The 26,424-nt window shown below is 47.4% G+C and overlaps 1 protein-coding gene across 1 annotated transcript in view; it reads right to left on the bottom strand.

The window, feature by feature from the left end:
* The window catches only part of PHACTR3 (phosphatase and actin regulator 3), a gene marked incomplete at both ends in the record, with an annotated part of 235,305 nt that overhangs the window by 53,024 nt on the left and 155,857 nt on the right, over positions 1–26,424 (bottom strand). Inside the window, 3 exons of the mRNA XM_082857853.1 lie at positions 18,759–19,006; positions 19,822–19,996; positions 22,526–22,738. Of these exons, the coding sequence (XP_082713979.1) occupies positions 18,759–19,006; positions 19,822–19,996; positions 22,526–22,738 (636 nt within the window). The remainder of the gene's footprint in view (positions 1–18,758; positions 19,007–19,821; positions 19,997–22,525; positions 22,739–26,424) is intronic.

Genomic DNA, 26,424 nt, shown 5'->3' with positions numbered 1-26,424 from the left:
CTACAAGCAAACAGCAGCTGAAAAGAAAGTGGATGTAGCCGTACTTGTATCAGACAAAATAGACTTCAAGCCAAAAATGGTAACAAGAGACAAAGATGGACATTATATAATGATAAAGCAGACGATTCAGCAAGAAGACATAACAGTTATTAACATACATGCACCCAACACAGTAGCACCAAAATATATAAAGCAATTATTAGCAGGACTAAAGGAAGAAACTGACAACACCACCACCATAATAGTTAACCCCATACTTACATCTATGGATAGATCATCCAGGCAGAAAGTCAATAAGCAAACAGTGGCCTTAAATGAAACATTAGACCAGATGGATTTTATAAACTTGTACAGAAAATTCCATCCAAACGCAGTAGAATACACATTCTTCTCAAGTGCAGATGAAACATTCTCAAGGATAGACCACGTATTGGGACACAAAACAAAGCTCAGTAAATTTAAGACTGAAATCATATCAAACATCTCTTCCGAACACAACGGTATGAAACTAAAACTCAACTACAAGAAAACTGGAAAAATCACAAATATGTGGCGACTGAACAACATGCTACTGAACAACTATTGGGTCAACAAAAAAAAAAATCAAAAAAAATTAAACTTACCTAAAGACAAATGAAAATATGGCATACTGAAATCTACGGGATGCAGCAAAAGTGGTACTAAGAGGGAAGTTTATAGCAATACAGGCCTACCTCAAGAAACATGGAAAATCTCAAAAAAAAAATCTAATCTTGCACCTAAAGGAACTAGAAAAAGAAGAACAAAGCCCAAAGTCAGTAGAAGGAAGGAAATAATAAAAATCAGAACAGAAATTTACAAAATAAAATAGAGACTAAAAAGATGATAGAAAAGATCAATGAAACTAAGAGTTGGCTCTTTGGAAAGATAACTTGACAAACCTTTGGGAAGAATCACTATGGAAAAAGAAGACTCTGATAAATAAACTCAGAAATGAAAGATGAGAAATAACAATGAAAGTCACAGAAATGCAAAGGATTACAAGGATTACAAGATTATAGCTGGGGGCCGGAGGGGAAGATGGAGGAAGAGTAAGATGCGGGGATCACCTTCCTCCCAACAGATACACCAGAAATACACCTACACGTGGAACAACTCCTACAGAACACCTACTGAATGCTGGCAGAAGACCTCAGACCTCCCAAAAGGCAAGAAACTCCCCACGTATCTCGGTAGGGAAAAAGAGAAAAGAAACAAAAGAGACAAAAGGATAGGGACGGGACCTGCACCAGTGGGACGGAGCTGTGAAAGAGGAAATGTTTCCACACACTAGGAAGCCCCTTCGCGGGCGGACACTGTGGGTGGCGAGGGGAAGCTTCGGGGCCGCGGAGGAGAGCGCAGCCACAGGGGTGCGGAGGGCAAACTGGAGAGATTCCCGCACAGAGGATCGGTGCCGACCGGCACTCACCAGCCCGAGAGGCTTGTCTGCTCCCCCGCCGGGGCGGGCGGGGCTGGGAGCTGAGGCTCGGGCTTCGGTCGGAGCGCAGGGAGAGGACTGGGGTTGGCGGCGTGAACACAGCCTGCAGAGGGTTAGTGCGCCGTGGCTGGCCGGGAGGGAGTCCGAAAAAAAGTCTGGAGCTGCCGAAGAGGCAAGAGACTTTTTCTTCCCTCTTTGTTTCCCGGTGCGCGAGGAGAGGGGATTCAGAGCGCTGCTTAAAGGAGCTCCAGAGACGGGCGCGAGCCGCGGCTGAAAGCGCGGACCCCAGAGACGGGCGGGAGACGCTAAGGCTGCTGCCGCCGCCACCAAGAAGCCCGTGTGCGAGCACAGGTCACTGTCCACGCCCCCCTTCCGGGGAGCCTGTGCAGCCCGCCACCGCCAGGGTCCCGGGATCCAGGCACGACTTACCCGGGAGAACGCACGGACCACCTCTGGCTGGTGCACCGTCACGCCGGCCTCTGCCGCCGCAGGCCCGCCCCGCCTCCGTGCCCCTCCCTCCCCCGGCCTGAGTGAGCCAGAGCCCCCGAATCAGCGGCTCCTTTAACCCCGTCCTGTCTGAGCGGAGAACAGACGCCCTCCGGCGACCTACACGCAGAGGCGGGGCCAAATCCAAAGCTGAGCCCCGGGAGCTGTGCGAACAAAGAAGAGAAAGGGAAATCCCTCCCAGCAGCCTCAGGAGCAGCGGATTGAAGCTCCACAATCCACTTGATGTACCTGCAGCTGTGGAATGCATGAATAGACAACGAATCACCCCAAATTGAGGAGGTGGACTTTGAGAGCAAGATTTATGATTTTTTCCCCCTTTTCCGCTTTTTGTGTGTATGTGTATGCTTCTGTGTGAGATTTTGTCTGTATAGCTTTGCTTCCACCATCTGTCCTAAGGTTTACCCGTCCGTTGTTTTTTTTTTAATTTTTTTCATAATAATAATTTTTTTTTTTTTTTTTTTTTTGCATTACGCGGGCCTCTCACTGTTGTGGCCTCTCCCATTGCGGAGCACAGGCTCCAGACGCGCAGGCTCAGCAGCCATGGCTCACGGGCCCAGCCGCTCCGCGGCATGTGGGATCTTACCGGACCGGGGCACAAACCCCTGTCCCCTGCATCGGCAGGTGGACTCTCAACCACTGCGCCACCAGGGAAGCCCTATTTTTTAATTTAGTAACTTTATTATATTTTACTTTATTTTATTTTACTTTATCTTCTTTCTTTTTTCCTTCCTTCCCTCCTTCCTTCCTCTCTCCCTCCCACCGTCACTCCTTCCCTCCCTCCTTTCTTTATTTCCTTCTTTCCTTCCTTCCTTCCTTCCTTCCTTTCTTTCTACTTCTAATAATTCTTTCTTTCTACTTTTTCTCCCTTTTATTCTGAGCCGTGTGGATGAAAGGCTCTTGGAGCTGCAGCCAGGAGTCAGTGCTGTGCCTCTGAGGGGGGAGAGCCAACTTCAGGACACTGGTCAACAAAGGACCTCCCAGCTCCACATAATATCAAATGGTGAAAATCTCCCAGAGAGCTCCATCTCAATACCAGCACCCAGCTTCACTCAACGATCAGCAAGCTACAGTGCTGGACACCATATGCCAAACAACTAGCAAGAAAGGAACACAACCCCACCCATTAGCAGAGAGGCTACCTAAAATCATAATAAGGCCACAGACACCCCAAAACACACCACCAGACGTGGACCTGCCCACCAGAAAGACAAGATCCAGCCTCATCCACCAGAACACAGGCACTAGTCCCCTCCACCAGGAAGCCTACACAACCCACTGAACCAACCTTAGCCACTGGGGACAGACATCAAAAACAACGGGACTACGAACCTGCAGCCTGCAAAAAGGAGACCCCAAACACAGTAAGATAAGCAAAATGAGAAGACAGAAAAACACACAACACACGAAGGAACAAGACAAAAACCCACCAGACCTAACAAATGAAGAGGAAATAGGCAGTCTACCTGAAAAATAATTCAGAATAATGATAGTAAAGATGATCCAAAATCTTGGAAATAGAATAGACAAAATGCAAGAAACAATTAACAAGGACCTAGAAGAACTAAAGCTGAAACAAACAATGATGCACAACACAATAAATGAAATTAAAAATACTCTAGATGGGATCAGTAGCAGAATAACTGAGGCAGAGGAACGGATAAGTGACCTGGAAGATAAAATAGTGGAAATAACTACTGCAGAGCAGAATAAAGAAAAAAGAAGGAAAAGAACTGAGGACAGTCTCAGAGACCTCTGGGACAACGTTAAATGCACCAACATTCGAATTATAGGGGTTCCAGAAGAAGAAGAGAAAAAAAGGGACTGAGAAAATATTTGAAGAGATTATAGTCGAAAACTTCCCTAATATGGGAAAGGAAATAGTTAATCAAGTCCAGGAAGCACAGAGAGTCCCAAACAGGATGAATCCAAGGAGAAATACACCAAGACACATATTAATCAAACTGTCAAAAATTAAATACAAAGAAAACATATTAAAAGCAGCAAGGGAGGGGCTTCCCTGGTGGCGCAGTGGTTGAGAGTCCGCCTGCCTATGCAGGGGACACGGGTTCGTGCCCCACTCTGGGAAGATCCCACATGCCGTGAAGCGGCTGGGCCCGTGAGCCAGGGCCGCTGAGCCTGCGCGTCCGGAGCCTGTGCTCCGCAACAGGAGAGGCCACAACAGTGAGAGGCCCGCGTATCAAAAAAAAAAAAAAAAAAAAAAAAAAAAAAGCAGCAAGGGAAAAGCAACAAATAACACACAAGGGAATCTCCATAAGGCTAACAGCTGATCTCTCAGCAGAAACTCTGCAAGCCAGAAGGGAGTGGCAGGACATACTGAAAGTGATGAAGGAGAAAAACCTGCCAGCAAGATTACTCTACCCAGCAAGGATCTCATTCAGATTTGATGGAGAAATTAAAACCTTTACAGAGAAGCAAAATCTGAGAGAGTTCAGCACCATCAAACCAGCTCTACAACAAATGCTAAAGGCACGTCTCTAGGCAAGAAACACGAGAGAAGGAAAAGACCTACAATAACGAACCCAAAACAATTTAGAAAATGGGAATAGGAACATACATATCAATAATTACCTTAAATGTAAATGGACTAAATGCTCCCACCAAAAGACACAGATTGGCTGAATGGATACAAAAACAAGACCCATATATATGCTGTCTACAAGAGACCCACTTCAGACCTAGAGACACATACAGACTGAAAGTGAGGGGATGGAAAAAGATATTCCATGCAAATGGAAACCAAAAGAAAGCTGGAGTAGCAATTCTCAGACAAAACAGACTTTAAAATAAAGACTATCAGAAGAGACAAAGAAGGACACTACATAATGATCAAGGGATCGATCCAAGAAGAAGATATAACAATTGTAAATATTTATGCACCCAACATAGGAGCACCTCAATACATAAGGCAAATACTAACAGCCATAAAAGGGGAAATCGACAGTAACACATTCATAGTAGGGAACTTTAACACCCCACTTTCACCAATGGACAGATCATCCAAAATGAAAATAAATAAGGAAACACAAGCTTTAAATGATACATTAAACAAGATGGACTTAATTGATATTTATAGGACACTCCATGCAAAAACAACAGAATAAACATTTTTCTCAAGTGCTCATGGAACATTCTCCAGGATAGATCATATCTTGCGTCACAAATCAAGCCTTGGTAAATTTAAGAAAATTGAAATTGTATCAAGTATCTTTTCCGACCACAACGCCATGAGACTAGATATCAATTACAGGAAAAGATCAGTAAAAAATACAAACACATGGAGGCTAAACAATACACTACTTAATAACGAAGTGATCACTGAAGAAATCAAAGAGGAAATCAAAAAATACCTAGAAACAAATGACAATGGAAACACAATGACCCAAAACCTATGGGATGCAGCAAAAGCAGTTCTAAGAGGGAAGCTGATAGCAATACAAGCCCACCTTAAGAAACAGGAAACATCTCGAATAAACAACCTAACCTTGCACCTAAAGCAATTAGAGAAAGAAGAACAAAAAACCCCCAAAGTTAGCAGAACGAAAGAAATCATAAAGATCAGACCAGAAATAAATGAAGGACACAATAGCAAAGATCAATAAAACTAAAAGCTGGTTCTTTGAGAAGATAAACAAAATTGATAAACCATTAGCCAGACTCATCAAGAGAAAAAGGAAGAAGACTCAAATCAGTAGAATTAGAAATGAAAAAGGAGAAGTAACAACTGACACTGCAGAAATACAAAGGATCATGAGAGATTACTACAAGCAACTCTATGCCAATAAAATGGACAACCTAGAAGAAATGGACAAATTCTTAGAAATGCACAACCTGCCAAGACTGAATCAGGAAGAAACAGAAAATATGAACAGACCAGCCACAAGCACTGAAATTGAAACTGTGATTAAAAATCTTCCAACAAACAAAAGCCCAGGACCTGATGGCTTCACAGGCGAATTCTATCAAACATTTAGAGAAGAGCTAACACCTATCATTCTCAAACTCTTCCAAAATATACCAGAAGGAACACTCCCAAATTCATTCTACGAGGCCACGATCACTCTGATACCAAAACCAGACAAGGATGTCACAAAGAAAGAAAACTACAGGCCAGTATCACTGATGAACATAGATGCAAAAATCCTCAACAAACTACTAGCAAACAGAATCCAACAGCACATTAAAAGGATCATACACCATGATCAAGTGGAGTTTATTCCAGGAATGCAAGGATTCTTCAATATAAGCAAATCAATCAATGGATAAACCATATTAACAAATTGAAGGAGAAAAATCATATGATCATCTCAATAGATGCAGAGAAAGCTTTTGACAAAATTCAACACCCACTGATGATAAAAACCCTGCCGAAAGTAGGCATAGAGGGAACTTTCCTCAATATAATAAAGGCCATGACAAACCCACAGCAATCATCGTCCTCAATGGTGAAAAACTGAAAGCATTTCCACTAAGCTCAGGAACAAGACAAGGTTGCCCACTCTCACCACTCTTATTCCATATAGTTTTGGAAGTTTTAGCCACAGCAATCAGAGAAGAAAAGGAAATAAAAGGAATCCGAATCGGAAAAGAAGAAGTAAAGCTGTCACTGTTTGCAGATGACATGCTACTATACATAGAGAATCCTAAAGATGCTACCAGAAAACTACTAGAGCTAATCAATGAATGTGGTAAAGTTGCAGGATACAAAATTAATGCACAGAAATCTCTTGCATTCCGATACACTAATGATGAAAAATCTGAAAGCAAAATCAAGAAAACACTCCCATTTACGACTGCAACAAAAAGAATAAAATATCTAGGAAGAAACCTACCTATGGAGACAAAAGACCTGTATGCAGAAAATTATAAGACATTGATGAAAGAAATTAAAGATGATACAAATAGATGGAGAGATATACCATGTTCTTGGATTGGAAGAATCAACATTGTGAAAATGACTCGACTACCCAAAGCAATCTACAGATTCAATGCAACCCCTATCAAACTACCACTGGCATTTTTCACATAACTAGAACAAAGAATTTCACAATTTGTATGGAAACACAAAAGACCCCGAATAGCCAAAGCAATCTTGAGAACGAAAAACGGAGCTGGAGGAATCAGGCTCCCTGACTTCAGACTATACTACAAAGCTACAGTAATCAAGACAGTATGGTACTGGCACAAAAACAGAAAGATAGGTCAATGGAACAGGATAGAAAGCCCAGAGATAAACCCATGCACATAGGGTCACCTTATCTTTGATAAAGGAGGCAGGAATGTACAGTGGAGAAAGGACAGCCTCTTCAATAAGTGGTGCTGGGAAAACTGGACAGGTACATGTAAAAGTATGAGATTAGATCACTCCCTAACACCATACACAAAAATAAGCTCAAAATGGATTAAAGACCTAAATGTAAGGCCAGAAACTATCAAAGTCTTAGAGGAAAACATAGGCAGGACACTCTATGACATAAATCACAGCAAGGTCCTTTTTGACCCACCTCCTAGAGAAATGGAAATAAAAACAAAAATAAACAAATGGGACCTAATGAAACTTCAACGCTTTTGCACAACAAAGGAAACCATAAACAAGACCAAAAGACAACCCTCAGAATGGGAGAAAATATTTGCAAATGAAGTAACTGACAAAGGATTAATTTCCAAAATTTACAAGCAGCTCATGCAGCTCAATAACAAAAACACAAAGAACCCAATCCGAAAATGGGCAGAAGACCTAAACAGACATTTCTCCAAAGAAGATATACAGACTGCCAACAAACACATGAAAGAATGCTCAACATCATTAATCATTAGAGAAATGCAAATCAAAACTACAATGAGATATCATCTCACACCAGTCAGAATGGCCATCATCAACAAGTCTAGAAACAATAAATGCTGGAGAGGGTGTGGAGAAAAGGGAACACTCCTGCACTGCTGGTGGGAATGTGAATTGGTACAGCCACTATGGAGAACAGTATGGAGGTTCCTTAAAAAACTACAAATAGAACTACCATATGACCCACGATCCCACTATTGGGCATATACCCTGAGAAAACCATAATTCAAAAAGAGTCATGTACCAAAATGTTCATTGCAGCTCTATTTACAATAGCCCGGAGATGGAAACAACCTAAGTGCCCATCATCGGATGAATGGATAAAGAAGATGTGGCACATATATACAATGGAACATTACTCAGCCATAAAAAGAAATGAAATTGAGCTATTTGTAGTGAGGTGGGTAGATCTAGAGTCTGTCATACAGAGTGAAGTAAGTCAGAAAGAGAAAGACAAATACCGAATGCTAACACATATATATGGAATTTAAGAAAAAAAAAATGTCATGAAGAACCTAGGGTTAAGACAGGAATAAAGACACAGATCTACTGGAGAATGGGCTTGAGGATATGGGGAGGGGGAAGGGTGAGCTGTGACAAAGCGAGAGAGAGGCATGGACATATATACACTAACAAACGTAAGGTAGATAGCTAGTGGGAAGCAGCCGCATAGCACAGGGAGATCAGCTCGGTGCTTTGTGACTGCCTGGAGGGTTGGGATAGGGAGGGTGGGAGGGAGGGAGACGCAAGAGGGAAGAGATATGGGAACATATGTATATGTATAACTGATTCACTTTGTTATAAAGCAGAAACTGACACACCATTGTAAAGCAATTATACCCCAATAAAGATGTTAAAAAAAAAAGAGAGAGAGAATAGCTGTACTCCCAACAAACTGGGAAACCTAGAAGAAATGAAAAAATTCTTAGAATCATACAAATTACCAAGACTGAATCATGAAGAAATAGAAAATCTGAAAGGACTGATCACTAGTAAGAAGACTGAAAGAGTAATAAAAAAAACTTCTCCAGAAACAAAAGTCCAGGCCGACAGCTTCACAGGTGAATCTTGCCAAACATTCAAGGATTCAATATCTATCCTTCTCAAACTCATCCAAAAAGTTGAAGAAAATGGAACACTTCCTAACTCATTTTAAGAGGCCAGCATCTTCCGGATACCAAAACCAGACAAAGACAACACAAAAAAAGAAAATTACAGGCCAATATTTCTGATGAACATAAACACAAAAATCCTCAACAAAATATTAGCAAACTGAACACATGTGCTACCTTAAAAGGATCATACACCATGATCAAGTGGGGCTTACTCTAGGGATGCAAGGATGGTTCAACAACCACAAATCAATCAATAACAATAACACACTAAGAAAATGAAGGATAAAAATCATACGATCATCTCAGTAGATGCAGAAAAAGCATATGACAAGATTCAACAGCCGTTTATGAGAAAAACTCTCAATAAAATGGGTGTATGAGGAATGTGCCTCAACCTAATAAAGGCCTCATTTGACAAACAAACCCACAGCTAACATTATACACAATAGTGGAAAACTGAACGTTATCCCTCTAAGATCAGGAAGAAGACAAGGGTGCCCACTCTCACCATTCTTGTTCAATGCAGTACTGAAAGTCCTAGCTAAAGAAATTAGGCAAGAAAAAGAAATGAAAGACATCCAAATGGGAAAGGAAGAAGTAAAATTGTCAGTGTCTGTAGACAACATAATTTTTATGTATAGAAAATCCCAAAGACTCCACCGAAAAGCTACTCAAAATAATGATTACAATAAAGTTGCAGGGTACAAAAACAATATATGAAAATCCACTGCCTTCCTATAAACTAACAATAAGCTAGCATAAAGTAAAATTAACAATTCTATTTACAATTGGTACCAAAAAAGAAATAATTTTAATCAAGAAGGTGAAAGACTCATACACTGAATAATGTAAGATATTGCTGAAATAAACTGAAGAAGATACAAAGAAACAGAAAGATACTCTGTGTCCTCATTGGATTAAAAGAATTAACATTTTTCAAAAGTTCACATTACCTAAAGCAATCTACAGAGTCAATGCAATCCCTATCAAAATCCCAATGACATTTTTCACAGAAATAGAACAAAAAATTCTAAAATTTATATGGAAGCACAAAAGACCACACATACCCAAGCAATCCTGAGAGAAAACAACAAATCTTGAGGTATCACACACCCTGATTTCAAACTATATTACAAAAGCCGTAGTAATCAAAACAGCATGGAACTGGCAGAAAAACAGATACATAGATCAAAAACAGAACATTATTGAGATCTTAGAAATAAACCTGCATATATATGGACAAATAATTTACAACAAAAGAGCTAAGAACATACTACAGAGAAAGGACAGTATCTTCAATAAATGGTGCTGAGAAAACTGTATAGATAGATAAGAAATTAGACCACTGTCTCACACCATACACAAAAATTAACTCAAAATGGATTAAAGACTTGAATATAAGACCTGAAACCATAAAACTCCTAGAAGAAAACATAGGCAGGATGCTCTTTTTACATCAGTCTTAGCAATACCTTTCCATGTAAAGGAAAGGTATTCCTCAAGCAAAGGAAACAAAAGCAAAAATAAACAAATAGGATTGCCTCAAACTAAAAAAGCTTCTGCACAGCAAAGGAAGCCGTCAACAAAACTAAAAGACAACCTCCCTGATGGGAAGAAGGTATTTGCAAATCATATATGCAATAAGGGGTTAATATCCAACATATATGAAGAACGCATACAACTCAACAACTCCAAAACACAAAATCTGATTGAATAGTGGGCAGAAGATCTGAACAGACATTTTTCAAAAAAAGACATACAGATGGCCAACAGGCATGTGAAAAGATGTTCAACATCACTAATTATTAGGGGAATGCAAATCAGAACTACAGTGAGATATCACTTCATGCCTGTTAGAATGGCTATTATCAGAAAAGCAAGAAATAACAAGGGTTGGAGAGGATGTGGAGAAAAGGGAACCCTTATACACAGTTGCTGAGAATGTAAGTTGGTGCAGCCACTATGGAAAACAATATAGAGATTCCTCCAAAAAATAAGAATAGAATTACCATACAGTCCAGCTATTCCACATCTGGTTATTTATCTGAAGAATACAAAAACACTAATTCAAAAGGATATATGCACTCCCATGTTCATCACAGTATGATTTACAATAGCCAAGAGACATGGAAACAACCTAACTGCCCATCAAGAGATGAAGGGATAAAGAAGTTGTGTACATACATACATACACACACACAGACACACACATAGCAGAATACTACTCAGTCATAAAAAAGATAAAATCCTGCCATTCGCAACAGCATGAATGGACCTGTAGGAGATTATGCTAAGTGAGACAAGTCTGACAGAGAAAGACAAACACCAAATGAAATCACTCATGTGTGCAACATAAAAACCAAATAAATAAACCAAACCAAAATGTAGATACAGAGAACAGAGTAGTGGTTACCAGAGGGAAACAAGGGGGAAGGCAAAATGGACAAAGGGGGTCGGTTGCATGATAATGGATAGAAATTCAATTTGGGGTGGTGAGCACACTGTAGTGTATGCAGAAGTAAAAATATAGTGCTGTACACATGAAACTCATGATGTTATAAACCAACGTCACCTCAATTAAAAAAACCACATCAGTAAACTTAGCAAAGAGGAACTTCTTCAACTTGATGATATCTACAAAAACCGAGCACTAACAACATCCTTAATGGTGAGAAACTCAAAGCTTTCCCACTAAGATCAGGAACAAGGCAAGATGTCTTTTCCATCATTCCTTTTCAGTATCATACTGGAATAGGAGGTAATGCAAAAAGAGAAGAAAAGGAAATAAAAGGTACACAGAGTGAGAAGACATAAAACTGTCTTTGTTTTCTGATGACACAATATCTATGTAGAAAATCCAAAAGAATCAATGAAAAACTCCTGGAGCTAATCAGTGATTGTAGCAAGGTTGCAGGATACAAGGTTAATATACAAGAGTCAATTGCTTTCCATTATACCAACAATGAACAACTGGAATTTGAAATTAAAAACATAATGTCTTTATATTAACAGCCCCCAAAATGAAACAGTTATATATAAATCCAACAACATATACACAAGAGCTATACGAGAAAAACTACAAAACTGTAATGAACAAAATCAAAGAAGAACCAAATAAATGGAGAGATATTCCATGTTCGTGGACAGTAAGACTGAATATTGTCAAGACGTCAGTTTTTCCTAATGTGATCTATAGGTTCAATGCAATCCCAATCCAAATCCCAACAAGGTATTTTGTGGATACTGGCAGACATTCTAAAGTTTATATGGACAGGCAAAAGACTAAGAATAGCCAACACAATACTGGAGAACAAAGTTGGAAGACTGACACTACTCGACTTAGTTTATAGTGTGGTATTGGTGAAAGAATAGACAAATACATCAATAGAACAAAATAGTGAGTTCAGAAATAGACCCACATAAATACAGTGAACTGATCTTTGACGAAGGAGCAAAAGCGATACAATAAAGCAATGATAATCTTTGCACAAATGGTGCTGGAACAATTGGCCATCAACATGCAAAAGAATAAAAATAAGAAATGAATCTAGACACAGAACTTTCACCTTTCACAAAAACTAAGTCAAAATGGACCACAGACTGAAATGCAAAACACAACACTATAAAAGTTCTAGATCACCGAGGAGGAAACCTAAGTGACCTTATGTATGGTAACCACTTTTAGATACAAGACCAAAGGCACACTCCAAGGAAGAAAAAATTGATAAGCTGGAGTTTACTAAGTTAAAACTTCTGTTCTGTTAAAGACAATATTGAGAGTATAAGAAGAAGAGTCATGGACTGGGAATAAATATTTGCAAAAGACACATCTGATAAAGGGATGTCATCCAAAATATATTAAAAAAAAAACTCTTAAAACTCAACGATAGGGCTTCCCTGGTGGCGCAGTGGTTGAGAGTCAGCCTGCCGATGCAGGCGACACGGGTTCGCGCCCCGGTCCGGGAAGATCCCACATGCCGCTGAGCCTGCGCGTCCGGAGCCTGTGCTCCGCAATGGGAGAGGCCACAACAGTGGGAGGCCCGCGTACCGCAAAACTCAACAATAAAAAAACAAATCACCCAATTAAAAAACGGGCCAAAAATCTTAACGGACACCTCACCAAAGCAGATATACAGATGTTAAATCAACACATGAAAAGATGCACCATATCATGTGTCATTAGGAAAATGCAAGTTAAAACAATAATGAGGTACCACTACAAACCTATAAGAGTGGCCAAAGTCCAGAACACTGACAAACACCAAATGCTGGCAAAGATGTGGGGGAATAGGAACTTTCATCCGTTGCCGGTGGGAATGTAAAATGGAGCAGTCACGTTGGAAGACTGTTCGGTGGTTTCTTACAACACTCAACATCCTCTTAACCTATGATCCAACCGTTTCACTCTTTGGTATTTACCCAAAGGAGTTGAAAACTTATACCCACACAAAAACCTGCACATGGATGTCTATAACAGCTTTAGTCATAGTTGCCAAAACTTAGAAACAACCAAGACCTCCTTCAGTAGGTGAAGGGATAAACAAACTGGGATACAGCCAGACAGTGGAATATTATTCTGCATTAAAAAGAAACGAGGGGTGGGGGAGGAGAGACACAGGTGAGGGAGATTAAGAGGTACAAACTCCCAGTTACAAAATAAATGAGCCACGGGTAGGAAATGTACAGTGTGGGGAATATAGCCGATAATTACGTGGTATCTTCGTATGGTGACAGATGGTAACTAGATTCATCATGGAGATCATTTTGAAATGTATAGAAATATTGGATCGCTATGTTGTATACCAGGAACTAACGTAGTGTTGTAGGTCAACTGTACTTCAAAAACAAACTCATAGACAAAAAGAGATCTGATTTGTGGTTGCCAGAGGTGGGAGATGGAAGCAGGGGGAATTGGATGAAGGTGGTCCTAAAGGTATAAACTGCCAGGTATAAGATAAGTAAGTACTAGGGATGTAACGTACAAGACGAGAAATATGATAAATGTAATTAACACTGATGTGTGTTACATATGAAAGTTTCAAAAGAGTAAATCCTAAGAGTTCTCATCACAAGGAAAAAATATTTTTTCTATTTAATTTTGTATCTATATGAGATGATGGATGTTTATTAAACGTATTGTGGTATTTCAGGATGTATGTAAGTGAAAAACATTATGCTGTATACACCTTAAATTTACACAGCGTTACGCGTCATTTATATCTCCACAAAACTGGAAGAAAAAATAAAAATAAGAAAAAAAATTAAATATCATCTAGCCATGAAATGGCAAGGCAGAAACATAAATGTATATTATTAAGTGAAAGAAGCCAATCTGAAAAGACTACCTACTATATTATTCCAAATACGACCTTCTGGAAAAGAAGAAACTATGGAGACAGTAAAAAGATCAGTGGTTGCCAGGGGTTGGGGGGAGGGAGGGATGAACAGGCAGAGCCCAGAGGATTTTCAGGGCAGTGGAACTTCTCCATATGATACTGTAAGGATGGACACGTCATTATACATTTGTCCAAACGCATAGAACGTACAACACCAAGAATAAACTCTAACAAATTATGGACTTTAGGTGACCGTGTGCCAGTGCAGGTTCATCAGTCGTAACACATGCACCATCTGGAGGGGACGCTGGTAATGGAGGGCGCTGTGCAGGTATGGGGCGGGGGATTACAGGAAAAGTCTATATTTCTTCTTAATTTGCTGTGAACCTAAAACTGCTCTAAAAAACAAAATCTTTTTAAAAAATCACCTTTGATGGACTTGAGAATGTCCCCAATTACCTGGCACTGACTACACATGCCCACAAAGGTACCGCGTGGACACACACGCACGCAAGCCTATGTGGGAGCATAAACACGGCACACGAGGCACAAACACAACAGCCTGTAACGCATCTTTGTGTTGATCGAGACATCGTATGTGCCCTGCACGGAAATCCAACGGCCAGACCCAGACTAAAGCAAATACATTTTTCACTCCAACCGGATCCAGCAGGACAGTGTTCTAGCTGATTCAGGGGCAGGGCTGCCTCGGATGGGGTCTCCACCCCCTCCAGAAATTAAACCCTGATGTAGCTACTACTAGAGAATTCAGGCTGGCAAGATGTTCGATAACAAGCACGTCCTGGGGTGTTCACGCTGGATGAGACGCCACCTGCAAAGGCTCCATCGACAGTGAGTTATGAGGATAAATAAATAAATACCAGTGCAGTTTCTATGGTTAATAATTGATGAAGCCGCTGCCTCTGCACCACAGAGATCTACAAAGAACACACCAGCGTGATGCTAGGAGCGGGGTTTGAACTCGAGCGAAGGAAATAAAAGCTGATCTTTGCCACTATCCTACCAGGCCAAGCAGAATATGTTTATGAGCCTTTCCCACTAGGAACCACTTTGCCCCAAAAGTAAGATTTATAGACTTTTCCCAGAACCAATATTGAATTTTTTTTCCTCCAAGCATGGTGTCCCAGAGATTCGTAACTTTGAGGGAGTTGCAAACACACGTGAGAATATGATAAAGGCAAAGAGTCCACTTTCTGCCCTGGATCTCAGGGGTTCAGGGACCCCGGATCGTGTACCGTGGCCTGAACTACAGATGTCAGGGGTCAGTGTGTGGGCGTCGGGAATCCCCAGATCTGCCTCACTGCGTGCAATGCGCCCAGCCCTCCACAGGATGCTCTTAGGGTTGGATGTGAGCCCTTGACCTTGAGCCCCAGACAACGATGCCCACAAGAGGGGTGGCTTTACCTGGGTTTTCAAACACAGTCAGTGCAGTCCTTCCTGAGCACAGCCTGGTGGGATCCTGGGCATGTTACAACAGCAGAGTTTCTAGAATGAGTTCCACCCTCCCTCTTTCTGTCACCACGGTCAAACGCCAAGTTCAATTAAGGACGCCAGTTTGAGAAGACAAACAACAAGAGACTCAGGTTTGCCCCACGTCCTGGGAGAACCCTCGGAGGTGGCGAAATGGCTGATCTGCCACGTGAGGCTACAGACACCATCTCCTTTCATCCCGACACCCCATCATTCACTGACATTTATTGTGTGCGTAGGGACTGGCAGAGGAGTCGCTTGTTTATGCCTGCCGGCTTCCTGGAGGAAGCAGTGTTTTAAACCCCGTGGAGCCGCACACACCTCCTGCGTGGTGAGCATGGGAGCCCTGTGGTCAGGGCGTGTAAGAAGCAGGGAGGGTGTGTGGCTGGGTCCCAGGGGGCGTGGAGAGGAGACAAGCCCGGGGGACAGGGACAGGCCACGCAGATCCTGGTGAGGGCAGGGCGTTCAACCCCTCGGAAGCCACTGGAGGAATGTGAGCAAGGGGTGACGTTCCCTGACGTCTGTCTGTGTGGAGAGGCTAGAACAGAGGTGATGGCGCAGGCAGGGAGCCTCGGGGGAGGCTGAGCGCAGCAGAGGGGGACTGGCCCGATGTCTCCAAGGAGGAGCCATTTGCGTGCCAGGTGCAAAGTCCAGATAGCAGCACGGTGGCCCCAGGCCATGGAAGGTCAGAGGCCCCGCTCACAAGGACAGGGAATGGTCTGGGTTTGGAGGCAAAGATCAAGAGCTCCGATCCAAAGACGTCGGGTCAGTCGCACCTCCAAGACCCCAGGGGGACGTGCTGAGTTAACAGGACAACCCCTTGGAGCTCGGGCCACGTGGGCTGGAGGACCTGTCGGATTGGCAGGTGGTATTTAAAGCCACTCATCCAGCAGCTGCTCACTGACTCCTACTTAGAACCAGGCACATGGGGACGAGGGGGCACAGTAGTCAAACACATACATTAGGTCATCAGTAACAGTCGAATAATGATAGACTGGTGGGGAGACAGACAACAGTCAGACAAGGACAGAAGTCAGGGTAAAACGGCAACTGTGTCAAAGCCCTGAAGGGAGGTTCACAGCGCCATCATCAGAGCAGCGAGGAGAAGGTCGGAGCTGGTCAGTGAGGGGTCGGGGGCGAGGCAGGCGGGGACCCGCTCCTTCCCACAGCAGGTCTCGTCTGAGGCGCGTGGACTGGTCCCACTGCTGAGGACCCGGGCGTGGGGTTGGGGGTAAAAGGTCCCAGGGGTGACCTTGGCTCAATAAGAAAAGGAACATGCTACACCATCGGGGTGACAGTGTTGGGTAGAACAGTGACCCCCAAAGATTGGTGCACCTGGAACCTGGGAATGTGACCTTATTTGGGAAAAAAAAAGATGTAATTTGCTTTTGCAGATGTAATTAAGGTAAGGATCTCAAAATGAGGAGATCATCCCAGATTATCCAGATGGGCCCTAAAACCAATGATGAGTGTCCTTATAAGAAAAGGAGAGGACACGAAGAGCTGATGTGAAGATGGAGGCAGAGATCAGAGCGCTGCGGCCACAAGGCAAGGACCACTGGAGCCCCCGGCAGCTGAAAGAGGCAGGAAGAACGCTCGCCTAGAGCCAGAGGGAGTGCAGTCCAGCGAGCAGAAGCCAGGGACGCTCCAGACACCCTACAAGGCCCAGGGCAGCACCACCACAGAGAACTGTCCAGCCCCCAATGTCACTGGTGCCGAGGTTGAGGGACCTGCTCCAGCCCGTGAGCCCTGTCTACGCCAGCCGTTCTCAGATGTGTCCCACGTCACCCCATCCGGCAGGATGCTGACGGGTGTTTAAGGGAAAGGGTCCCAGGGCCAGTTAAGTGTGGGAAACATCACAAGCTTCATCCTCTTCTTAGACGTCCAGGGCCCTATGGCTGTGAGTTTCTGCCACGAAGACGTCAGTTCGACTATCTATCAGCCTCTTCCAACCTCGTGGGTGCCGTGTCACCCCACATGTACCGCAGCACATGCTCCCGGAAGTGCTTCGCTAGACCAGCGTGGAAAAGGCCCAGAGGTATGCAAGGTCACAGGAGGGGATGACAGTCAAGGCCAGTGTCTAGCCCTGGGCTCCTGGTCTGTCCACCTGGTCACGATTCGCCCTGCCTGTACCCGCTTAGTACCAGCCAGCTCAGTTTCAATGCCAGCCCCTTCCCGACTCTCCACCAACACCAGACCAGGTCCCCAGTGGCTCCACCCAGAGCTCTGCCTGTGGCAGTGATGGTCACCAGGAGATGCTTTCAGGAAGAACAATAACCCCTCACTTAGGAACAAGAATCCTCCCCCAAAGGCCTTATAGCCACATCCACCCTTGACCCTCCTACAAGAGACGAAGCTCAGCACAGCCTGCACCAGGACTCAGCGCCCTCTTACCTGCATCACGAGGGGTCTACGATGCTCGGTCTCTCTGAGTCCCCAGATCTTCAAGGGTAAGACAGACCAAATACTCTGATCTTTAGAACACGTTGTGAGGACAGACAGAGACCTCCTAGGGCCTCGTGAACACGTGGTCCTGAACAGATGCTGCCGGGCTTATAGTATTTCCGAGACGCCTGCTGGCATCAGCCCCTCTCTCCTTCCCTCCCTCCCACTTCCATCTCATCTCGCTTTCCTATGAACATTTTCTGCTCCATTTCCCAAACGCTGGCCATCCGAGTGTCACCGACACCACCACCTGCCGTGTCATCCCAAGCAGTGATGCTCTGTCACTTACTGAGCCACCTTTGTTTTTCCAATACACGTAAAAATGAATATGCGATGGGCAGAATAAAGCAAACGCACTCAGGTCCATCCTAACTGCGCCCTGAGCCCGCCCGCAGGCAGCCTGCTCATGAAACAAGGAGGGGGGGTATCTCTCTCCATCACTCCCCCGCCCCCTCTGTGCTGGCGGCAGAAGTGCCCACTCGGAGGCGGCCTCGGGTGCGCGCCTCCGGTGGGAGGTTCCCACCCCGCGGGATCCACCCTCCGCTCACCAGAGATGATGGAGTCATTCAGGGCCTCTTCGTCTTGATACAAAAGCAGGTCATCCTTGAGTTCGGAATTCATGATCAGGTTCTCCTTATTCTCCTCGGACTCCTGAGCCACGGTCCACTTGCCGTCCGAGACTCCATCAAAGCCCCAAGCCTCGCCCCGCTCCTTGCCTCGCTCCACGCTGCACGTCCTCGACAGCCGGACGTCCACGCGTTTCTTCGGGGACGCCTTACTGTCCCTGCCTTGGAAACTGAACCAGAAAGGCAGGTCGTGTTATACGTTGTCCAGCTTCACCCGCAAACCCTGCAAAGTCGACTTGAAGACTTATAACGGGCGTTGCAAAGACGACCCCCAAGCATGTGCAGCCGATACACAGGACAAGACGCGCCAGAGGCACACGCGGCTCCGAGTCCAAGGCAAACGGCTGCTTAGGACGTGCTGACCCGAACGTCACAGACATGCACGTAATAAACCCCGCCAAGGCTGAGAGCAGCAAACGCTCAGATCAAGGATTTCCTCAGAACTGAGCAGGGCATTTTACTTGTCCAATATTTCTGCCAAGCCACACGCGTATTCCATTGTCTGTTTTGCCCTTCGATGACTCACTTATCCTCAGTCTATGAGGCATATGAGACCAAGAGTAAGAGTCAGCTTCCGAGCAGGCTTACTTGTGCTCTTGCCTGATGAAAACGGGAAGCCGTCAGAGTCCCGAGACAACGGAACAGCTACTTCTCCCTCTCGATCCTCCCCCGGGATGCCCCCACCCAACCCGGGATCCCTGGATCCTCCGGGGGAAATGCAGGGACTTTGTGGCTGGTCCCCACGGTGCACATCATCCACTTGACCCCGCCCGGAAAGTGGCAACTGAGACCAGCTACAGACCAGCTGCACAGCCCGGTGCAAAATGCAAACACGAGCCGCTTGCTCAGAAGCTAGGAATTCCAAGACGGGGACAGCAGAGCATTGAGTCCAACCCGGAGCCCGCCCCCCATAACTGCCGCCCAGAAGGCTGGCCGCAGATGGGGATGGGGCACACAGGTCCCGCTGCCAGGGGAGGGGCCTCACCTGTCCTGGCGGTGCTTGGTGGCCAGCGCCCTGTGCAGCTCCTCGATGACTCGGCTGGGGGGCAGCGGCCGGTGGACAGCGGTGAGATGTGGGGACCCCGTGGGCGTGGAAAGCTGGCCTCGGACAGGAGGGTCAGTACTCTTCCCGCCAGAGCCTTGGAAGAGGGTGGCCTGGCCTGGGGCGTAAGAAGAACCAACAAGAAGATAAGTCTTCGGGGGCGGGGAGGTGGGGCTTTGCAGAAACACAGGAGCCTGTGAGCAGAGGGGACACAGGGCTCCCGGCCAGGGGAACCCACTAGTACCAGATGCCGCACCACGTCCCTTCGCCCCCAAAGCCGGAGACGAGGTTTGTCCCTGACCGGTTCCAGTCCATCCTCCATCCCTGAGCTGAGCCCTTGGGCAGTGCCCACAGGCCCCCTGCAAGGTCTCAGGCACCGAAAGCCTCCTTCCCATTTCTCTACTACAAACTCCTGAAGCCATACTTCCTTTTGCGGAACGTGGAAGAACTCCCCAAGCTCTACAGCCATCGCTCATCCTGGACCACTACCACGGCCCCCTTTGCTTCCCCACGCCATCCGTTCATGTCCGCCGCCAACCCTGCACCTCACCAGGGGGGGCCTTCTGATCACGGCTCTCCCACTCTCCTCGGGACGAGATGTGGCCTGACGACGGCAAGTCCCAGGGCCCCAAAGGCTGCCCGTTAAACATATTTTATATTTTTTTCCTTTTTTTTCTTTTTTGGAATTGAAGTATAGTTGGTTTACAATGTTGTGTTAGTCTCAGCTGTGCAGTAAAGTGATTCAGATAAATATAGATATATAATATGTTTAATACTTAAACATATTTTGATATGTTTAAAATGTTGGCAACACATTTTTAAAATATTAAACACCACGCAGACCCAGCACAGCAAGTCTGTGTGTGGCATCTGGGTGCAGGTGGCTCCCTGACACCTGGGGGAGGGTGGGCTGAGGAAGCGCGTGGGCTGGGGGCCGCTGTGGCTATCTCAGCCGAGCGAGCACCCGGGGTGGGTGGGGAGCACTGAGTGTGTAGCCTCCGTCCCCTTGTGCCCCCGTTAAGCCCAGGTGAAGGGCCTTTCTCTTCCTCTGCTGCCACCTAGTGGCCACGTGCTGAAGCAACTATTTCCCCCTAAAGGAAATGAAGACCAAGTTGCCAAAATGCAGTCTCAGCTGTAAGAGATCCAGGCCAAAGCCCGTAACCCTCCCCTCCCGCCCTAATCCAGTCCTCAGACTCCTCGGTGACTTGTCAGAAAAGGTCTCCGAAGTTCAGGAGCTCCTCGCCCCTGAGGGGCTGGGGGGAGTCAGAGAAGCTGACCCAGGACTTAGGACACGGGGAGAGAGGACTCACGGGACATGAAACGGGCTGAGGTCTGATCCTGTCTAAGCACAACGGGGACAGAGGGTCCCTGAACTAATTATACAGGAGCCAGAAGGAAGTGGGGCGGATGGTGCCTTATCCAGTGGATTTCCAACTGTCTCACATTTCAAAGGATGGAAGGGGGATTCGCACAGACTGTAACAAGATGCAGACTATTTGCCTCAAAACTTTAGTCCGTGTGGCCATGTCACCCAAGGACTGAACACTCTGACTGACTCCCAGAGATGGAGAAGGAGGCAGAAAGCAGACAGAGGGGTCAGATCACCTGCCTGCTCCTTCGATCACAGTTACCCACACTCGCTGAGCACCTGCTGTACGCGGGCGCTGGGACTAGGGGTGATGGCAGAGTTCCCTCAACCGTCAAGTGGGGACACGTTCCCTCCCCAGAGGGGCTGGCCTCCTTGCGGTGCCTGGGGGTGGGCAGATCCTGACAAGCTGTGAGTAGTCGTATTACAGGTGGTGGCCAAGGATGAGAGCAAAGCTGAACCCTGCTATCCACTCTCATCTTCCCGGCCCCGCCCTCAGAGGCAGCACGCAAGGCTTTACTCTTAAAAAACAATCGCCTCTTTGTGAAAGGCCTGCTTTTCCCGAGACCTGCAGTGTGTGTCTCCTGTTTCCAGCAGGGACGGGACAAGAAATACCCAAACTTGAAAAGACAACGCCCCTCCTTCCTGGGACCCTTCAGCCAGTGTGGCCAAAGCTACAGGAGGCGATGCCTTCGCGGGCCTCTGCTCAGCCCTGCTCCCCTCTCTGACCACCACCCTACAGTCCAGGGTGGATTCCCGGCTCCGCCTTGCTGGACGGAGCTCTCACAGAGATGAGCAGAGATCATGAGACGGACAGAGAGACAGAGGAAGGGGAGATGGGGAGTGGCAGGGAGGGAGAGAAAAGAGGGGATGAGAGGGAGGGAGGGGGGAGGTAAGGAGACAGACAGACACTGACTCAGAAGCAGAAAGAGAAGGACAGGCAGACACCTGAATGTCCAGAAAGATAAAGCCCCCATCCTGGGGGCTGTGGCTACGCCTCCTGCATCCACCTTCCGGAAGAAACCTTTGAGCGCTGCCCCACATGTGCCTGAGGGAGCCCGGGCTGTCTGCCTCTGACAACCAGGGCTCCTCCTGGCTAAGGACCGCCCTCCCGCCTCCAGCTCTGCTCCCCTGGACCCGCCCAGAGCCCCAGAGCACCGCAGAAGCCAAGGGTGAGAACCGGCCCGCAGTGGGAGCCCAGTCAGGACGGGTCGGAGGCATGGATGGACGAGCGGAAGGAAAAAGGCAGCAAGGTGGACGGGCGGATGCACGCAGGCCCACCTGTGACACTCCTCGTGGTCCTGGAGCCTGCCTTGGGCGGCGGGGTGGGCAGCAGCGGGGGGCTGGGGAGCTGGCCCACGGATCTCTCCAGGGGTCTGGGAGGACTGTCCAGGGGGTCGGACCCAGCTAAGGCTTGAGAGGGTTCGTCCGTGGTAGGTGGGAGGCTGCCAGCAGCACCTGCTTCTTCATCCCTGGACGCGGACGACATCTTGGCTGGTTCAAAAGCAAAACAGAGAGTTCACACACCACAGCTCCTCTGGCTGGGGTGGGTGTGAAGACAGCAAGGGAGCTTGGATGGGTGGGCTCGATATCACGGAGCAGGGTACAGAGGGGTCACCTCTCGCACACATGTCACTCCCCGTGAGTTCTACTATCAACAGAAACATCAGAAGCAGAGAGGAGGGAGCGGGGAGAGGGGGAAATAACTTCAAGGGCGTGGGCGATTCTGTCCCTTTTCCACTCAGTAGGTAGTACTGAAGCTCCCACCTCACCTGGGGCTGGTCACAAACACAGGCTTTGGAATCAGATGTCAGTTGGCCCCTGCACTTACTCTGCGACCTCGGACGAGTTCCTAATCTCCTGTGTCTCCATTTACCCGTGGATGACATCGGACTAACAGCAAGAGTCCCTCACAGGATTGTGAGATTTAATCAAGAAGCGACAATGAGATGTGCGGCTGGCGCGCCGCAGACCCTCAGATCCCGCAGCGATTGATTTTACGTGCCCGGTTAACGACAGTCCTGCCCGAGTGAGGGCTGTGAGCTGAGTGGCAGGGGAACAGCAGGGAGCTTCAGCTCTGAGGAAGGGTCAGCCCGTCCACAGCCCCATCCCCTCTCCTCCCAGCTGCTGGCTCAGGCTTCTCCCCCTCCCGTAGCACTGTTCCCCCCTCCCCTGGCCTGTCCACCCCTGGGCTTTCTCCCAACCCATCAACCTCTCCTTCCCCTTCTCTCTTTCTCCAGCTCGAGTCCCACCATCCATCACTCAAGAGCCGTCTCACCAATACCCCCAAGCCCTCTGCCGCCCTTCCTTTGCGTTTAGCTAACTGGGAACACCCCATCTCTGGATGAAGCCTTCATCTGCCAGCTCCCGTCCCTGGGGAGTGCTGTGGGAGACAGACGGCGACACAGAAGCCCCAGTCCTGGCCATCTCAGGACCACCACCCTCAGGGCCCTTGGTTCTGCCCCAGCAGGTGGTCACTCTGCTTCAGACCTTCTCTGTCTCTCTCCTACCTACAGCTTCTCACGCCCTCCTCCTGTGCGGCCTCACCTCCAGCTTTACAGGGGAAAATGAGCCCATCAGACCAGGGGCTGGGGGGAGCGGGGGGAGCTCAAACCCAAACCTACCATCCGCGACACAAGAAGAGAGGCGGCCTCCCATCCCCACCTCGGGACCCCAGCCCCCCTGCCTGCTCAGAGCACATACCCCGGGTGCCCTGCCCCACATAGTCTAATTTCATCTTTGCAACCACCTAAGGGGGAAGATCCTAACATCCTCTGGGAACAGCCTGACAGAGCTGGCCCCAAAGTCACCGTGCGGGATTCATCTATGAGCCAGAGAACGCTTCTGTGGGGGGTGGCACTGTCCGTGGTGCTGACCGAGGCTGGCTTGATCACGGCCCTCACAAAGCTTCAGTGAACCTCTAGAAAGGACCACTGCAGGTCCAGGCATCCCATTGCTTATCACCATTTCTGTCCTTTTGGCGTCCCTGTTGGCAGCCGAATACCTCTCGGGCCAGGCCTTTTCCCTGGGAAGCTCACAGAAATGCAGTCTTTGCCTTAGAAGGGCTGTGGCCCTCCCAAACCCTGATAAGCAAGATCTGAGAAGAGAAACGTCCCCTTCCCACCCGCTGCAGAGACAGAGCCAGGTTTGTATCATGAGGTTAGCCTGAGCTGAGAACAGCCACTACAGAAGGCTCCTTACCTTATGCCCTGCACGGATACCCATGTGAAAACACTATGGTTTTATTTTATTATTGACAATAATAATAAAACTGTCCTCAAAAGTAATATTTGTTCATAGGCGTTTTTTCTAAAGACTCCTAGACTTCAAGACTATTGTTATGTCCCATGAACTGTGACCCGCAGCTTCTAAGACTCTACAATTCTGACTGTTTTAGTTAATAAGTTTTGCAAAAATAACGTTAAAATAAACATTTTGTGCTTCTAGGTAAAAACAGTTGTGTGTTTTCCTCGGTTAGGCCACAGGTGAGTGTGGAAAGGTCCCTTTTCTCCATGTGGGCACTGGGCCTCCTGGCTGTGTGAATCAGAGCAGGGCAGTGGACCCTGATCCTGGGGAGGCCATGCTCCCGGGCCCTCAGTGGCCAAGCTTGCAGCCGGAAGCACCGGCTGAGGGGCCGGAGTGAGCTTGAGTACTCGGTCCAGGCTTGGTTTCTAGCCTCTAGGCATCCAGCATGTTCCCAATGTCACGGTTTCGGGGGAGACAGGTGGCACAGGAATGGCTCACCTGACCTCAAGCTCACCACACCAGTCTCCCCCATCCATCCTTTGCCTCTGTTGTGACTGACTCATTTCCAGAGGAGCGACCTTGGTCTCCACCTCTCTGAGCCTCAGTTTCCTCATCTGTACAAACATCTGTATAAAACAGCCTCTCCTGCCCACTACAAGGGAGGGAGACTTCCATGAGGTCGCGGAGGGGATGCCTGAAGCTATTCAGCACTTTGGACGGTCACGGGCCACACTGCCACGGATCGAAGCATTATTTTGGAACATGGATGAGTTTTCCTCTCATTCTAGGTCAGGGGTTCTCAACTTCGGCGGTATTGACGTTTGGGGCCAGATAATTCTTTGCCTGTAAAATGTTCAGCAGCAAGCCCTGGGCTCTATCTGCCAGATGCCGGAGTGACAACCAAAACTATCTTCAGACACTGCCCCATGCGCCCTGGAGGGGAGGACGCCCGTGGTTGAGAGCCCCTGCTTGAGGCAGACACTACTTAGACTTCTAAGGGGATGCTCTGTGGTGTCTCGTGGCGAGGGAGGCCTGTGGTGAGACCCACAGCTGTGACATACTCTCCCGGGCGCTGCCATCATGGAAACCCCGACCAGCCAGTTGCTCCCTCTGGGCCTTGGTCTCCCTGCACGGACCTGGGAGTCTGGACAGGGTGGGCGTGTTTGAACTGGGCTCCATGGGTCCCCTTGGGAGGGCTGCTGAGAGAAGGGTTAACAAGGAGACGGCCCTGGGTCAGGGTCCCCACACCCGCTTGGCCAGAGCGGGTCCCCCCGGCTCTGTCTCACACAGTCCTGCCGTGTCTATCCCTGCACCCTCCCCTGCGGTCCTGGACACCGCGTCCCCTGCTTCCCTCCTGCCGCTCTAGCTGCAGCTGCTCAGCCCCTCTCAGGCTCCCCCTGGGCTGCCCCAGGACCCAGCGCTTGGTCCTCTTCCCCATTAACCCACTCTGTCACCTAATTCTCTCCCCAGTCCTCTGGCTTCAAATCCATCTCATCTCTGTCAACCCCCTTGACCCTTTCTTGGCGCTCCAGACTCATCCATCATCGGCCACACTGACACCTCCATCTGGAGGTCAAACAGTCAAAATGAATCACGCGCAAACCCATCTCTTGATTTCCCAGGAGAAACCCCTCCCCAGTCCCTCCTCTCTCTCACTCATCCATCCATCCATCCATCCATCCATCCATCCCACAAGTGCCCTTGAACAGTTATGGGGCCCTAGGAGCTGTGGACATGGCACTGACCAAGACGGAGCCCCACCTTCACCAGACTCAGTGCACGCTCCCCCCACCCCCCAAGCTGCCCAGCCAGATTGGACACAATGCGCAATCCCTCTCCTGTCCTCTCCGTCTCATGCCCACCCCTCGTATCTAATTCACGAATACATCCCGGGCACTCTACTTCCAAAATATGTCTCGGAAGTACTGTCCTCC

This window comes from Leucopleurus acutus (genome assembly GCF_964270905.1).
Source record: "Leucopleurus acutus genome assembly, chromosome: 16".
Lineage (NCBI taxonomy): Eukaryota > Metazoa > Chordata > Mammalia > Artiodactyla > Delphinidae > Leucopleurus > Leucopleurus acutus.
This window is presented reverse-complemented; position numbering and strand designations above follow the sequence as displayed.